This window comes from Stigmatopora nigra, chromosome 1 (genome assembly GCF_051989575.1).
Source record: "Stigmatopora nigra isolate UIUO_SnigA chromosome 1, RoL_Snig_1.1, whole genome shotgun sequence".
NCBI classification, from domain to species: Eukaryota; Metazoa; Chordata; class Actinopteri; order Syngnathiformes; family Syngnathidae; genus Stigmatopora; species Stigmatopora nigra.
The window spans coordinates 6,461,434-6,479,849 of NC_135508.1; the positions used below are offsets into that span (position 1 = coordinate 6,461,434).

The following is an 18,416-nucleotide window of genomic DNA, read 5'->3' on the forward strand; positions in this document are numbered from 1 at the left end:
GATGTGGGAGAAAACCCACTTAAACCCGGGAAGAACATGCAAACTCTACACCACGAGGCCCGAACTGGTATCGAACTCTGACCATTCAGTCGCTGGGAGAGCTAAATAATTAATAATAATAAGAAGAAAATAAATAACAAATTAAACAAAATTAGTGTTAAAAGATAAAGAACTATAATTAGGCACACCCGTGACCAGACGTTTGGTCGCTGGACGTTTGGTCGCTGGACGTTTGGTCGCTGGACGTTTGGTCGCTGGACGTTTGGTCGCTGGACGTTTGGTCGCTGGACGTTTGGTCGCTGGACGTTTGGTCGCTGGACGTTTGGTCGCAGGACGTTTGGTCGCTGGACGTTTGGTCGCTGGACGTTTGGTCGCTGGACGTTTGGTCGCAGGACGTTTGGTCGCTGGACGTTTGGTCGTTGGTCGCTGGACGTTTGGTCGCTGGACGTTTGGTCGCTGGACGTTTGGTCGCTGGACGTTTGGTCGCTGGACGTTTGGTCGCTGGACGTTTGGTCGCTGGACGTTTGGTCGCTGGACGTTTGGTCGCCGGTCGTTTGGTCGCCGGTCTTTTGGTCGCCGGTCAAATGTACTTCGATATTAAACAGTGCTTAGATGTTAAACTCTCTTTCATGAGTATAATTTTGAGAGCTGGTTTCAACAGTAAACTGTCACCATTTGACCGCCGACCAAAAGACCAGCGACCAAACGTCCGAGCACCGGTACACCTGCTTTATAAAATAAAAAAAATCAAGACATGGATTTCTATTTTACAAACATGTTTGACAATATTTCAATATATGTTGAGATTTGACTTACTACTGAAGCAGACTTGTAACAGTGATGTGTCTTTTATTTGACAGATGACAGTGAGCCAGTGGACAACATGTATGAGACAGAGGCCGACCTCCCAGGATTGGCACCTGGCAACAATTGCACTGACAGTCCCGAAGATGACGCTGAGGATGGAGTCATAAACATGTCTCCCCTACCGTCACCCAGACCGTCCCATCCCAACAACAACCACCCCTTGCTCCACCACCCCCATATGTACAATACACACCATCACCTTCATAATAACAATAGCAGCAGTAATGAGCAGGAGTTCACCACCCCCAAAGAAGGCTCGCCCTACGAGGCGCCCGTCTACATTCCCGACGACATTCCCATTCCCGGAGATTTGGAGCTGCGAGAATCTTCAGTGCCCGGTGCAGGCTTGGGCGTTTGGGCCAAAACTCGCATCGGAGCCGGCGAGAGGTTCGGTCTGCACAGCACGGGAAAAGGCAGCTCCTTCGGATGGGAGGTAAGAACTTCTTTGTGATTTGTTTTTTGACGTGCTTCTTCATCTTTGTAGTTACTGTCCCTCACCTTTGACCCCCTCCGTGGGTGCTCGGACGTTTGGTCTCCGGTCGAATGGTGAGATAGAGTTTACTGTTAAAACCAGCTCTCAAAATTAAATTCATGAGAGAGTTTGATATCTATGAGAGAGAGAGAGTTTAATATCAACGTACTCTTTAATACAGAATGGGCAAACTACGGCCCGCAGGTCACATCCGGCCCGCCGACGTTGCCCAAATAGTTTTATTTTATTTTTTTCCCCAAAGTTGGCGCCGTCTTTTTTAAATTAAATTTTAATATTTCTTAATAGATTCCTTTTTACTTTACTTTACTTTATACTTTTTACTTTAATGATGAGTGATGTGTATGTTAATAATTTAGTCATTTTTTTCTGTTTGTTTCATATGTACTGTTAACGGATGCACTTTTTTATAAGTATCATATTTTGTGCTGACTCGGCCCATCTGTCAAATTTTTAAAGTCAATGTGGCCCTCAGGCCAAAAAAATTGCCCATCCCTGGTTTAATATCTAAGTACATTTGACCGGCGACCGAAAGGGACCAAAAGACCGGCGACCAAACGTCCATTCACGCCTCTGTGCCATGGCACAAACCGCAATATTGGAAGTGCATATGGCTTTAAAGGAAATAGTCGTCAGTCGGGGACGGGGGATGCCACGAGGAGTCTGAGTGATGAATGAGCTACTCTGCATTCACACATTCACATTTCCAGCAATCACAGTTCATTCACATACACATTCTATCTCATCATCATTGCAGCAGCCGACTCCATTTGCATCCGCATCACATGATTGAACCTCATCTTTGACTGCACACACACACACAGCTATGCTTTACACACTTGTCTACATATCTAGCTGCACAACCATGTCAGATGGAAAAATCTTGTTGATTAGTGGAGGTATCAGCTTTTCTGGGCGTCGGCCTCAGCAGGCAAGCTCATTTGGTCACGCCACCCGATATGGAAAGAGAAGAAGCATGACCGACTGTGATGGCGGCATATTACACTATTAATTTTCATTTTGACATGACATTGGACAATATTGAAGTTGCATCAGTAAGCTCATTAAGGAAAGAAAGTCAACTGGTCTCTGTCTAGTGTGGTCAATCAGGCAGGAAATATTCTAGGCCGCTTTTCATTTCAGACGACTCATTCATTGCCTATAATGAATTTGTTACAGTGTAGCTTAATTTTGGGCATTCGGATTTCAACCAGGGCCTCCACCAAAGTCGGAAAAAATATTTTGGAACAGCACTAAAATGCACAAGTTATAATATAACAATAAAATATATAAATATATATATATATATATATATATATATATATATATATATATATATATATATATATATATATTTTTATATATATATATATATATATATATATATATATATATATATATATATATATATATATATATATATATATATATATATATATATATATATATATATATATATATATATATATATATATATATATATATATATATATATATATATATATATATATTCTAATAACATATTTGGTTCAAAATTCAACACATTACAGTTTACACACTTATGTGAAAATTCCTTAAGTTTGAATGGTTTCATCCCTTTCCACTTTCGCACTCTCTTTCAAATCTATATTAAAAAAAAGTCTATTAAAAGTGTTTTTTTTCAAGCTTGATGCGATTTAAATGATTAAAATCCTTAGCAAACTCTTCATGTATTTATCATTCATGCCATTTATCCTTATGAGACTGCCATAGCCTATCCCAGTATTTGTTTTAGTGTATATGGGCCCTATAATTGAAATTATTTGAAATAAAAACTACACAACTTAGAATGTAAAAAGGGGAAATTCATTGATGATCTCAGAACAAAGCGCTTGTGAGCTGCGTTGAGGTCTTGGGTAACCTCCGCGTCAGTCCCTAACATGTCCTTCATTCAATTAGATGCAGTTGTAGAATGTGTTGCTGATTATAGCACACCAGTGCAGACAGGCTGTACTGCAGTGTTCAGTTTCCTTGTTTAACATTCATATTATGCGTCGCCTTTCAAGAAGCAAAGGGCACCCCTCCAAAAATGACTCCCACTAAGTATTTTTCTTTCTTTTCTCCCTTGACGGCTAGTAAATGCATACTCATTGGCTAAAGTTTATTTAACAGCTTATTTTGTAACTAGCATCCTAATGCAGTACATTCAGAGACAAAAGTAGCATGTCCAATTTGCCGATAGTCCAGTTGGTAAAGTTTTGACTCTTAGTTTGACACGTTTGATAATGTCATTTCTTAATTGTGATGGTACAATTAATCCATTCTTTCCAGGTCAGCTGGAATGAGCATTATTTCCCCTATCGTAAACAGTATGCATATTACCGTGACCGGACGTTTGGTCGCTGTTCTTTTGGTCACCAGTCTATAGGTCGCCGGTCTTTTGGTCGCCGGTCTTTTGGTCGCCGGTCTTTTGGTCGCCGGTCTTTTGGTCGCCGGTCTTTTGGTCCCTTTTGGTCGGCGGTCTTTTGGTTGCCGGTCAAATGGATTTAGATATTAAACTATCTCTCTTAGATATTAAACCCTCTTTCTTAGATATTAAACTATCTCTCTTAGATATTAAACTCTCTCTCTTAGATATTAAACTCTCTCTCTTAGATATTAAACTCTCTCTCTTAGATATTAAACTCTCTCTCATGAATGTAATTTGAGAGATGGCTTCAACAGTAAACTCTGTCACCATAAGACCGGCGACCAAAAGACCGGCGACCAAAAGACCGGCGACCAAAAGACCGGCGACCAAAAGACCGGCGACCAAAAGACCGGCGACCAAAAGACCGGCGACCAAAAGACCGGCGACCAAAAGACCGGCGACCAAAAGACCGGCGACCAAAAGACCGGCGACCAAAAGACCGGCGACCAAAAGACCGGCGACCAAAAGACCGGCGACCAAAAGACCGGCGACCAAAAGACCGGCGACCAAAAGACGGGCAACCAAACGTCCGAGCACCCATATTACCGGCACATGCCATTATAATAATAACTACTGTTTATATATAACAGTGTAGTTGCTCGATAATGGTGTTCATAACACTCAAAGCATTTGAAAGAACTGAAAAACATACAATTCAGTGTTTTTCTCCTGTATGATCCATCTAATATACCTTAAAGCTAAATCGCAAGGAACGAATTGAACGGAAACGCCAGTTAAAACCTAAAGTGTTACATAAACCGTGTAATCTTCTGGATCTGCGAGTTAAACATGTTGGAGAGGAATGAACACCATGAAAGAAGAGGAAAGCAGAGAGGAAGCCCTTTATTGTCTGTCTCATAGCATCGGGGGACTGAAAGAGGTGTTAATTCAGACTCATTTCAGCGAGACGGACAGCTCAATCTAAGAGCTGCTTTGCTCCAGGCAATGGCCTTTCTCTTCTGTCTCACACTGCCTCTTTGGGCCAGCACCGAGTCATCCATTTAAAAACCATTATGATTCCCCTTTAGCGCAAGATGATAGAACACCAGGGTCCCAATACAGTAAGAGAGTGTGTGTTTAGGTACTGCCAACCCCTAAAGACAGAAACACTTCCCTAACCTAAAGAGGCTAAAGTCCTTAGAGAGGTCCTGTGTGGGGATCTGCTGTCAGAGAGGCTGCTGCTATTATCTGGCTGGATGATTGGCTTGTCTTGCTATATTGATAGAGTCATGTCAAGATACAATGGCCATTGCCATTGTACTCTACACCGAATTGTCTTGGTGATTTAACACCACCTGGTTAGATTGAAGTGGAAAGACAAAATGTAAGGATGTGTTTGCCAAGGTCATGGTACGATACACATTCACTCATAGTTGCATGTGTACTGGAGCAAAAATATATTTTTTACTGTAACAGGAGTATATATAGCAGGAGTAGGGAACCTATGGCTCGGGAGCCACATGTGGCTCTTTGAATGAGTGCATCTGGCTCTTTGCTAACTTGTGAGCTAAAAATGGAAACTGCGGATGACAGAACTGAGATATTACATCTAGAACTGATTTAATCTTCATTTTTTTGTGGTAGACTCTTCTGGAATGCATTCTCTCATTGATTAGCAACAGCATAAGAATGTTTTTTTAAAAATATTCTTTTTTTCCACTTTAAAAGTGGTGAAATTACTTAGAAAAATTGATAAGGCACTCTTTTACATGTATGCATTTTGACTTTTAAATTCGTAGTATGGCTCACAAGGAATAACATTGGAAAATATGAATTGTTTTTGGCTCTCTTCATCAAAAAGATTCCCGACCCCTGATATAAAGTGCAATTTTAAAAAGGCAGTTAAAATGGTTAAGTCAGGTTACTTAAAATGTAAAAAGTTAAAATGCAATTAAATGATAGGTTAGTCATAGGCAATTAAATTGATAGTATTATATTAATAAACATATTTCATATAAAAAAAAATCAAGTTTTTTTTTCAACTTGAATATTTAATCTAAATTCAGAGATTGCTATTAGAACTAGTTTGGAAATTAAAACAATACTCAATAAAATTTCAAATATAGGTTGGGGAATCAAAATTTATAGACATTCAGATGATTCCATCCCATAATATATGGTCAGCTTTAAAAAAGTGAATAAAACTTCTTACGCTGCCTTCAGCGATCAGCTAAATATACTGTATCAACCTCCATTTTTTTTTTGTTGCCAGTGCAATAGCATTGGTTCAAAGGGAAACGACTTTCTGTCCGTCTAACATTCTTTTTCTGTTTACTTATTGTGGGGTGACTTTCCATATCAGTGCCATTTGTCCAATTGTGTGGAAAGAAGGGGAAATATGCTCGATCTTCTGTTTACCCTATTGTTGACATAATGATAGGCCAAGATGACGGGTGGTTATTCTTATACAAAGCCAAATTCCTACGTGATATATGTCGATCCAGCAATGGCATCATGCATCTACCTCGCCCAGTGTATGGCAATAAATCTGTTTTTCACTTTTTCTCTGGCAACTTACTTTCCTCACCTCTCCTTCACCTCTTACTCTTTTGTTTTTGTCTGTTTGAGAGCTGAGACTGAAGCAAACTAAAGTTCATGTCTCTGAACATTTAAGAAGTCCTGGCGCACCCAGACACTTATCTGTCTTGACCTACCTCTCGCGTCAATGGCTGTTTGCTTTCCTTTTGTGTTTTGCCTGCTGAAGGCGTATGACAAAGATTTAGCTTCAAGATGTTCCGCTATGGCATTCAAGGTGCAGGTGCAAAAAGGGGTCTCATTGAACTAAGTTATGCAGTATTAATAGCAGTATTCATCATATAATATTTGCTGTTCTAAAATTCTGTGGGTTTTCTTCCGGTACTCTGGTTTCTTCCCACATTCCTGAACATTCATGTTAGACTGACCAAACAATCCCAATTGTCCATAGGTATGAATTAACTAATTTTATTATCAAATTAAACAGGCCCCCAACAAATTATTATTATTATTATTATTAAGGGCCGGACCATTCTTGAAGTAATATTTTGATTTTTTTTTTCTATTTGCATTGGATTAAAAAAACTGGATTAAAAGCCCCGAATATTCCTTTTTTTTATTGATCTCAAACAATTTTTATTCTAGCTTTTTTTAATATATTTTTCGATTTTACAAAATGATTTTTGAACTAAAATCACAGAAAAAATGATAAAAAAATGACACATATTGATTTAAAACGGGGAAAATCATCAGGAAATCTAATGCACATCTAAACACTTCATTTTATTTTGATCCTAAAACAGAAAGTTGGCACTCATCATTTACTTTCCCGGGCCGCACAACTTGATGCGGCGGGCCACATTTGGTCCCCGGCCCGCCACTTTGACACATGTCAAAAGTTGTTGTTTAAAGTCACTTTGCATTGTGTGTGTGGGTGCTTTAAAAGTAATGTGTAGGTACATGTAGTGTATGGATGACCTGTATGTAACTTATATATATACAACATACATGACCAATAATGTGTACTCGTAATTTTACTATGACAAAAACCCTATGTTTACCTACAGCACAAAACATAGCATAAGCCCAAAAGTCCCCATCTTGTGTGCTGTAATATCTTCCACCCGCATTCTTTTTATGTAGGTTTTAAACATGCCATTAGCCAATTTAATCCAATTTTCTCAGCTTTCGGAGCACTCCAGTGGAACAGATTTCATCTAATATTGAACATATGGTCACTATTTCACAGAGTATCACCGCAACAAGCTTTAAGCCTTTTTTTCTTTTCTTTTCTTTCTTTTTTCTTAACTAAAAAAGCTGTTAAAAACAAGCCTCCTGTGGGCCCGCACAAACTGTTGTCAATTATTCTCAATGAACATGGTAGTTGATAATGAGGAAGCCGGCCAGCAAATTAATTGTCAGGTTTGATTAGGAGCCTGATGCCTTATCATTTGTTTATAACTCGTTACCACATCTGTTAATTAGTTCATAAATTAAATAGATGAACGTGGCGCAAGCTGCAAGAGGCAAAGTCATCCATCTTTGACGTGAGTGGAACTTGACAAACGTTGTCCCCGGGATTGGAGTTGTTATTACCGGGTCATTGATTTGGGACCACAACCACAATCCAGCTGAGCATTTTCAATGAAACCTAATTTTACTTGCGTAACACACATACACTCACATTAAACGTGAGGACACCCACAGACTGTCCCCTTCATGTACGTCCCCTACAATGCTGTCCTTTATTGCGCAAGGCACCTCTTTATACATTGCTTTGAACATTCATTTCAAACTCCCACATAGGTCCATTATTCCCAAGTGACGAGGCCCAGGTAACTGCTGCCGCATGTTTCCCACCCCTACTTTCTATCTATATGTATCTAGATAAAGCCCCATCGTTCATCACTGCACTGATGAATAGGCCCATCATTTGGTGAGCCTAAGGGCAGGAACAGACAATGTCAGCAGTCTTCTCATTCATCAAATGATGTTTAGGGTGTTGATTACATTTATTTGCTCTGGTTGCCCTTCGACTGATAGTGGATATTCATTTATGTTCAAGGTAGAGTTTGAAGGTGATTTGACTCAATTTATATCTTCACTTCATTTAGATATTAAACTCTTGTGAATATAATTTTGAGAGCTGGTTTCACCAGTACTTAGATATTAAACAGTACTTAGATATTAAACTCTCTCTGTCATGAATGAACAGTAGATATTTAGATATTAAAATCTTGTTGACACCTGTTTTCAACAGTAATTAGTCTCTATCACCATTTGACTGGTGACCAAAAGACCGGGGACCAAACGTACGGCGACCAAACGTCCGGCGACCAAACGTCCGGCGACCAAACGTCCGGCGACCAAACGTCCGGCGACCAAACGTCCGGCGACCAAACGTCCGGCGACCAAACGTCCGGCGACCAAACGTCCGGCGACCAAACGTCCGGCGACCAAACGTCCGGCGACCAAACGTCCGGCGACCAAACGTCCGGCGACCAAACGTCCGGCGACCAAACGTCCGGCGACCAAACGTCCGGCGACCAAACGTCCGGCGACCAAACGTCCGGCGACCAAACGTCCGGCGACCAAACATCTCGCGACCAAATGTCCGGCCAGGCTTAGGTGCTAACGGAAACCTCAATACAAAGGGAAAGATAAAAATGACGGCCTGAAAATAAAATAACTATCAGTTTTATTCGTAACTCTTTGTTGGAATTGTAAACTGTTTTTGATGCAGTTTTTAAAAAATATATATTTATAAAACCAACCGTACAAATTGTTTCAGGATGTTTAAGAAGCTGTAGGCTATAATCCCTTAGTGGAAATCTCAGGACACTCAGTATAAACATCGATCAGAAAACAGAACAATTAAATTAATACAATGCAAGATAACTTTTGTTCGCATAGTTGTTTGTTTCCGACACAACAGCTTTTCTCGATATTTCAGGTCATTTCTTTTTCACACAAAGGCCCATTCTGTACACCTGTCTATTAATCATCTTAGAGACTGAGCCATGCTGTGCATGACCCCAAATCTGTCAGATTTCCTCCACTAAAATGAGCTCTCGCTTAGAAGTTTGCTGTTATCGCTTAATTTTGTTTAAATCAGCATTCCGTTAAACAGATTATACCAGATTTTGATGCTTCTCATTAACTATGCTTACGGCAAATTTAATGATCGTTTTTAATGGCGTTGGTCAGGAATGCTTGTTTATTTTCAGTTTTTCCAAATTAGACTTCAGAAGAAAACATGTTTGGTTTACATAAGCAAGTAAATTACATTTTATTTCTAGTACTCCAAAGAGTAGAATCACATGCATAAAAATCACATAGTAATAGTATTGTGCTTTTTACTAACATAGATGTGTGATTAACAATTAAAAATGCATCTTTGGCCTCATTATCTTGACTAATCTTAAAAATAATTTTTGTTAACGCATGTAACTGCTATCATATTTTTATAGAAATAAGCCCAGTATATTTTGCCATCATAAATGACCAATACAACCAAAATGATGCATGGTACATATACTTTAATTAGCTCCATATCGCAACTCTAAACTTTTCTTTTGTAATCTACTGGTCTTTCCCTTCCCGTCCTCAACCTCGTGGTGGCCCTCCATTCTTCTTTTTTCTTTTTTTTTTAGTACCCCTTCCACCAATTTTTTTCTTGGCCTCCGGTGTCCTGGTGCTTCTACTTCGTTCTTATCAGCCAAGTAATTTAACAGCCTCAGCTTGGGTTTCTGTTGCGCGGCAAGAGGCCTCATTGTTCTGCCTCACTGTCGCTGAGATAAACCCTCAGATTGAACAAAGTCTATGCTGACCTTTACAAACTCCTTAATCTTTCGCCGTACGCACCTCCAACGGAGAATATGTACCCCTCAAGCTCTCAAAGAGGGGCTCCGAACCAGGTGGATGAATGTGTGTGTGCATATCTGACAGCATGATAGTATGTGGGGGGTCAGAGAGAGAGAGAGATGGACAGAGAAGAAGGATTAAGATGGCTGACTGAGCCAGTCTATATTTCTAATGGCACTTTGCTCTAAGTGGGAGGCCACGGAAGGAGAAAAAATGCCGTGCAAGCAAAGCGTTCAAGTGTGTCACTCACTCTCCATCGTCTTTGGACTACCAGCGAAGGCTTTTGTGAGAGGATTCAATAATGATGACATGAAGATCTTTAACAAAGGCAGCATTTGTGTCTTTTATTCTGTGCATGCGTTGTATAAACCTTCAGGGGGTCCCCTGAACAAAATAAAGCCAAATTTAGAAGTTTGTTAACGCTTATCCTGGCTGATGCCATGACATGTATACAGTGTTCCCTCGTTTATCGCGGTAAATGGGGACAGGGACTCCCCGCAATAGCTGCATTTCCGTGAAGTATGGGTGCCCCTTCAAAAATGCTTAAAGAAACGTATAACACGTGCACAAAAGCACCTCCAAGCAAAAACATCATAGTAGTCTGGATGGAGGATCTTCTGCAGTTTTTTTGCATGTAAGAAACATCGTAATTGGGAGTTGTGAACATTGTTTTTTTTTTTGGGCGGTGAAGATGCGCCTGTAAACAGCCATGACGTCATCAATGCCATTCCTGAACTCTCACCATGTTATTGACCATTTCTTTGCCTTTTTTTGATTCAATTACTAATTCTTATTGAATATTTTGTTTCCACCTATTGTAATATGATGTAATTTATAATTTTAACTTAATATCTTTAAATTTTTTATTATATTTTTTCCTGAAAAAAATCTGCGAAGCTCTGAGTCCGCGATAGCTGAAGCGCGAAGTAGCGAGGGAACACTGTACATAATGACTCAGAAAAACAAGGCTGGAGATGTCTTTTCCACAATGTGACAACGTACCCTTTCCGGTGTGAACTACTGTCTCCCTTTTTAGAAGGCACTCATTGAGCGTTCCATACTTGAAAACCACTTTACTCTTTATTCCAGCCGTCTGTCGGCCAGGCAGGGGAGCGCGTCAAAAGGCCTTGTAGTTGAGGATTGGGACAGAGCTACTTTGGGGGGGTGGGTGACACGACAGTGGATGATGGGCCAAAAGAAAAGGGACAGGGGCCCAAGTTTAAATAGGAGCTTCAAAGTTAAGAAGGAGGAATTCCAGACTATCCTCACCACTCTATCGCTTGATCGGGGTGGCCTTGTGTTCGTCCCACACTCCATCCGTTTATAGAGTACTCTGCAACCCCTACCTCCCCTAACCCCCCCATCAGCCCACCGCCACCTGCCTTGCAAGCCACCACAGTGTTCCCAGGGAGATGAGCGCAACGGAGAAGAAGGCCCACAAGGGATTAACTTTTCACATGGCTGGGAGTCCTCGTCTCAAAAGACCTGACAACCCCAGACGGCTTGATTAAAAAAGAAAAGAAGAGAAGAGGAAAGGAGGGAGGGTACGAGTTGGAGGAGAACAGGGGGAATTCTTCACATGATGGCCCTGAGAGAGGGATTTTGGATATTGGGATATTGAGTGTCTTTCTTCCACCCCCCCCCCCCCTCCTCGCTTTAAACGTACCCATGACTTGGTTCAGAAGAAGCAAGTTGTTCCCATTGTTGACTTCTTTGAGTTGATTGCATTTTCTAGAAGAACTGCAATGTCAGTTATAAAAGAATCAATTGTATCATTTGTGTATTCCGACTAATATAAAAGTACAATTGGCTGTGTATGTCAGTATCTCATTTCAGTAAAGGAAGACTGAACTAGCCAACCGTTTCAGGCTTAAAGTTCTAGTGTTCAAATGGCAAGGCGCCCTATTTCCCTTCACTCTATCCCTAGATAAACTGGGCCTCTCAAATTTGTCAGTGAGAAAGAGAAGACCAAAATCACAACAAAATGCTCCACTGAAGTGAAGATGAGGTTTGACTTTCTGGTCAGACTTGCAACTCAACCTGGCAGGACAGTGAGCCACTTAATACCTCCCATCTTCTCGGAGTAACAGAGTGAACCGACAGTCCGGTTAGGGAAGGTAGCAGAGTGTCATCTTACCATCACCTCTAACTCCCTGACTTCCTCCACATGGCTCACTTACTCTTTTCTCATCTCCGCTGCATGACTATTCTCACATCTCTCTTCCTGTTCCCTACTCGCCTTGAGAAGTTTGATCCTTTTTTTTCTTAACCTACGCTCAAGTAGGTTAGCAGGACACATTTGGTTCATTATTTTTAGGGTGACATAAACCAATAACAAATGTACAAAGAATCTGAAGTTAATTTTAGTCTGTTAGGGCCAATATAATTATTTATATATATATATATATATATATATATATATATATATATATATATATATATATATATATATATATATATATATATATATATATATATATATATATATATATATATATATATATATATATATATATATATATATATATATATATATATATATATATATATATATATATATATATATAATACAAGTATGAATCTGAATTAATAGAACATTAATGGATTGTAATTCTGATTCACTTGACTCAAGAGGCAACCTTGATAAATCCAGAATTTTCCAGGTTTCATGATGTAAATTAAAAAAATGTATATATATATTTTTTAAATTCATAAATTGGAAGACACCCACTATTTTTGAATGTTGTTTCTCCATTTTGCTGCTCTAATACAATCACACATTCCATATCTTATTTCAATTCCTGTTACCAGCTCTTCTTTAGAAAACTTAGAAAATCTTCCTTCTGTAAGTATTTTGAACAAAGTTACCATTTAAGAAACATAAAATATAACAGCTGAGAAAAGTCTATCCAGCAATGCAGGCTGTCAACACCAGAAGTGTAACGGATATGACTCTGCATCCAAGAGGTGACTAACACAGTCAATTAGCGCTAATATCAGCCTGGATATCTCATTAATCATGGTGCTTACCAACCATATGGCCTCAGACTCCAAGGAGGAACTGAACTGTTTGTTGTGTACTTGACCTTGCTGCTGGACTCGGGGGTGATACAACAGTGGAGCTGCAGTATTGTGTCACCCTTTCAATCCCTTACGGGTTAGATAAAAAGACAATAGAAGTCACCGGTTTTGCCGATAGCTGATCTCCTTAACGTGAGCCGATACCCAGGTGGTCTAACTGAGCACACACTCGAGAAACAATGAATGAATGATGCACCAGGCAAAGCAGATGCAATTAGTAGTAAGTTGTAATTTTCACTTTTTAATTTAGGGTGTCATCTAGTAATTCTTTGTTACGTATATTATCTTACTGGAATAAGAATAAACTCGAAGATGATTATAAAAAAGTGTTCCTCTGGAAAAAATGTATGAACAGTTTGAAAATGGACAAAAACTTCATTGGCCAATCAAAAGCTATGACAATTGTCATTGAAAGATTCATTCTAGTGACCAACTGACTTTAGAAGCACTTAAATGCATTGCCCTCAACGTATGTCATTTTAAAAGATAAAGCACACATTTACAGTAGTTTCTACACCCTTGTCAACTAAAAATACATTTACAACTGTGTAGAGATCACAATTACTAAAATAACTTCAAAGTTCATTGGCCCATTCACTCATAATTTTATAAAATGTATTGTTAAATCAATAGTAAAACTAACAACTGATTTTTTGTTACCCCTTATCAAACTGGGGGGATTTCAGTTAACCGAGGTCTACCTATAGATGTGATCGAAACTATAAAAATCTAGTTTTGCATGTATAGTGGGCTACAGCATGTGTTAATGTGACAACAAGTATGTAAAGTATGCGACCTCTAATGGTATCCACTCAGTACTCTGTTCCCTGCTATTCCTGAAGTGACAAAAGTGACAGAAGTGATATGATACACAGGCTCATTACTTGTGGCCCTCACACCAAATTACTATCCAATCAGTATTTCTTTGTCTGAGTACTCCTTCCCTCCAGCACAGCTATCATTAAATGACTAATTTAAGCCATCACAGGTAGGCCTACATCACAGCCTAGCTGGTGGCTTTTTAATAGAGAGGGGAGTAGTGTTCTTTCCACTGTAATGCATGCCGAAGTAGCCAGGGCTAATGTGACCCCTATAGTTCTGGCACCGCATTAGTGCCAGAAGACTCAGCGGTGAGTCTTTAACCTGGGAGCGACAGGACCGTGATTATCTTCACCACAGTGTAGGCCGGAAGACGCACACAGGGTGCATTAAGGTAGATCTTGTTGACAAGGCATGAACAGTCATTTTTATATTGTTGTATTGAGGGTTATTGTTGTTTTGCTTATGTCACCTCAGTCACAGTTAGATGAATAGGTCTAGGTTCCAATTATAATTATTATTAATGTTCATTTTGCTGTTGGAATTTCTGATTGTGATATGATAGAGATTTTTTATAAAATATATATAATTGAATTGAATTTTTTTTTTACTGAACTTTTCACAACTTGAAAGCTAGTATTGTTCATTTTACTGTTGGAATTTCTGCTTGTGATTTGATAGTTTTTTTTCATTTTTTATAATTGAATTTGATTTTTTCTTACTGAACTTTGGAAAACTTGAACGCTAGTATTGTTCATTTTACTGTTGGAATTTCTGCTTGTGATAGGGTGCCGATTTTTCATTTATTTTTATAATTCTATTGAATTTTTTCTTACTGAACTTTCCAAAACTTGAAAGCTAGTATTGTTCATTTTACTGTTGGAATTTCTGCTTGTGATATGATAGTGATTTTTTATTTTTTTTAATAATTGAATTGAATTTTTTCTTACTAAACTTTGCAAAACTTGAACGCTAGTATTGTTCATTTTACTGTTGGAATTTCTGCTTGTGATATGATACATTTTTATTTATTTTTTATAATTGTATTGAATTTTTTCTTACTGAACTTTGTAAAACTTGAAAACTAGTAATATCTTAAACATTCATGGTTACTCATTACCACTTACTCTCACTTTCTCAATTTCGGATACAATATTATTACAAGACAATTTCTCGTCTTTGTATTCTGAGCCTCTAAGACACAGAATGCAGCTGTAGGAAAGCTGATCTCTCTCAAAGCACATGCATGGACACACACTCATGGATGGCACAATACTGCGCCTTGCCTTGTCATTTAATTCCACCCTGTGGATTTTATTTATTTATTATTGTTTTTACTGTATCTTCATTGACCCCGAGGTCAAGTGTAATGACTTGAAACGCTCCCTTTTGTATTAGTTGGCAGCTTTCTTTTTCACTTTACATGCTTTGTGGTTTCCAAGCATAAAGGTTGTGCTCATTCCACTATTCCTCTCTCTCTGTTTGTCATTTGGAGCAGCTTTCATCTTATTTCCCTTTGCATTATTCAAATCAGAATCCCCATGTGAGCACCTTGCTCTTGACCTAGCTAAGAAGGCTCCTGATTGCTTTAATAGCAGTCCTTGGACCTGCAAGGTAGGCCGGCGTCTTTAAAGGAACTTGGAGACAAGAGGGGTGTGTACTTTGAGTACAACCAAAGGGTGGTTGATTAGAAATGACCTCAAGCAAAAGTACAAATATGCATTGGGGAGTTGTGTGTGCTCGCATAATTGGAGTAGAGTGGAGTGCAACGAGGTTAAGTAGGACGAATGGTCAGCAGAGCGCAATGAAAGTCTCAAAAAAAAAGAAGGAAAAAAAGTACTGGCTCGCATCGTATTATATGCATTTTTATCCGGGCATACTTGAGTAAAGAATGAGGCTTTGATTGAAAAACATTGTTGATTCTTCCTTTATTGTAAGGTACGTTGTGTCAAACTGATTTTGGATTGTTTTCCATCCCGAGTCAAAGGTAAATATGTTACAAATACCAAAAATATAGAGGTCTGGGTATTGTATAATTTATGATTTCTCAGTTGCACAACTTTAGATATGACTGGGTTTCTTATGTATGCAACAATGAAATATTAATAATATAATTGTAGTATACCAATGGAGTTCAACTATTTCCTAAATAGATTTAATAATGTTAGTGCTGTTAGCGTTTACAATGTTGTTTAGGCTCCTCTACGAATTTAATTAGAATTAGAGTAAATTATTTCTACTATTTGGTTTATATACACAAATTAACTCATACAGATTGCCAGGTAAATGCCAAAGCAACAGGTAAGGAACAAAAATCCTCTAATTATCAAGTCACTGATCCAACTTCAACAACATCAAAAAGTTAGCTATCAATTCTTCATTTACTGAATTACAAATCATGCCTTCAAATGGCTTTAATGTTAATTGGAGTGACTCTTGATACCTACTAAAGGGATACTGCGCTAATTGAGTTTAACTAGCTAATAAAAAATATGCTTTAACCATCAAAATGCTCACCTAAATAAAGAAGAAAAATAATCAGACAGAAGACCAAATCCTGTTATTATCATAAACTGTACATACAGTATATGTTTAACTCTAAACATGAGCTCTGGCTGTATTAGCCAGAGACACCCTTGAACTCCAATGGAATCTTTTAACCCAAAAATCATGAGCTTCTAAGCAGGTTTGAGGCTCGGAGTATCCAAAGATTGAGTCTAGATTTAGGCCCACCATTCAGAAGTATTGAAAAGAGGTTCTGAGCCTCCTATTCTTTGCTAGCAAATTGGGAGGAAATCTGGCTATTGTGTAGAGTTTTGAAGAGGCTGGCGGTGGGAATGGGGGTGCCCACTGTGCTTACCTATAGATGAGAGTGGAGACAAAAGGTTCCGGGGACATCCAGGAGAGACTTTGAAATCCCACTTGGCTGGAGACGAAGGTTGTCGGGTGCAGATCCTCGAGTAGAAAAGGTCAACAACAGCGATGGCGCGACACACAGGCATCAACGAGACATTGAATAGAAGGGATTGACTTAGGAGTGCAGCCATCAAATAAAGACGGTTGTTAACAAAAATATTTTTGCTTTGAAGAGAATACAAAGAACGTTTATGGCATTTTTCGAACTTAAAGCCATCTGATTGCTTGGGTGTCAAATTTATGGTCATCGTGGCATTTAATGCAGAAATGATCATCTTCAATGGATGTGCTTATGAACTTAAAGCTCCTTAATTCGTTTATTATTATGTTTTAATCATATTTTGAAATATGTCGAAGGTTGAATTGAATCCCCAAAAATGAAGTAAAAATTAAGAATGTTGTATTTAGATTAAAGGATTGAATGCAGAAAGCAGTAAAATCTTACTTCTTGACGTATTCAGATCCATTATTTGCACTGACCAGATTGAAGACTGACACCACATGCATTTTACAGAAAACATTTTACATTTTTCGAACCAAAACAATAATTATGTTTTCAGTCAAAGTCAGGGATTTTTCGGACAATACAAAAATTAGTTGGGTTTTTGTTCGTTTTTTTTTCTACAAAAATAATGTTTTTTTTAACCAATTGCATATAATTTAGTGTATATTTTTGTTGTTGTTTGCTCATAAGTTTTCAGAATCGCTTTAAAATTTTCAAAACTCTTATTTTTGTCACCCAAAATGATTTTTTTTATCGATTATTAATTCATGAAATGGATGACAATATCGCACAAAGTCCAGAAAACCTTCCAACTAATACTGTTTTTAATGTTTTTAAAGAATTATATATAATTTAGTGTATCTTTTTGTTTTCATTTACTCATAGGTTTTCGGAATTCCTTTAATTTTTTTGTCACCCAAAAAGAAATCAACAAATGATTTTTTTATTGATTTATAAAATGGATGACAATATCACACACAGTCCAGAAAACCTTCCAACTAATACTCTCATCTCAAAGAAGTCAAATATGTCCAATGTCCCCCATCTACTTGATATAGTCCCTTCCCAATAGGGCACATTCTGTCCTTGCCCTCCATTGCCAATATCAAAGAGTTGATCGTTCCGACGTCTCATCTGCTCATCTCTTATTTATAGAAACAAATATTCACAGCAAGCCCATGCATGTCCTATACTTAATGGTGACAGACTATTTAAAACACATTTGTGTTCTGCTAAATTCAGTTGCTACGAAGCAGCTGATCTTAAGTGTGTGTAAAGAAGTGCCAACAAAGCAACTCCTCATGATGACGATGATGATGTCGGCACCGGTGGCAGCTTTTAAAGGGCACTTTGATGGATGAGGATTGATGTGACTCACATTGAATCGTACGCCTTCATGTGCAGAAAATCCTTCAGGCCAAATCATGAGAGAAGACGTACCAAACATGTGA

The 18,416-nt window shown here is 38.5% G+C and overlaps 1 protein-coding gene across 5 annotated transcripts in view; it reads left to right on the top strand.

The window, feature by feature from the left end:
* Positions 1-18,416, top strand: part of prdm16 (PR domain containing 16) — a 172,714-nt gene that overhangs the window by 58,415 nt on the left and 95,883 nt on the right. For all 5 annotated transcript variants that reach the window (XM_077719043.1, XM_077719025.1, XM_077719034.1 and 2 more), the window contains exon 2: positions 861-1,300. In XM_077719043.1, coding sequence (XP_077575169.1) covers positions 861-1,300 — 440 coding nt within the window. The remainder of the gene's footprint in view (positions 1-860; positions 1,301-18,416) is intronic.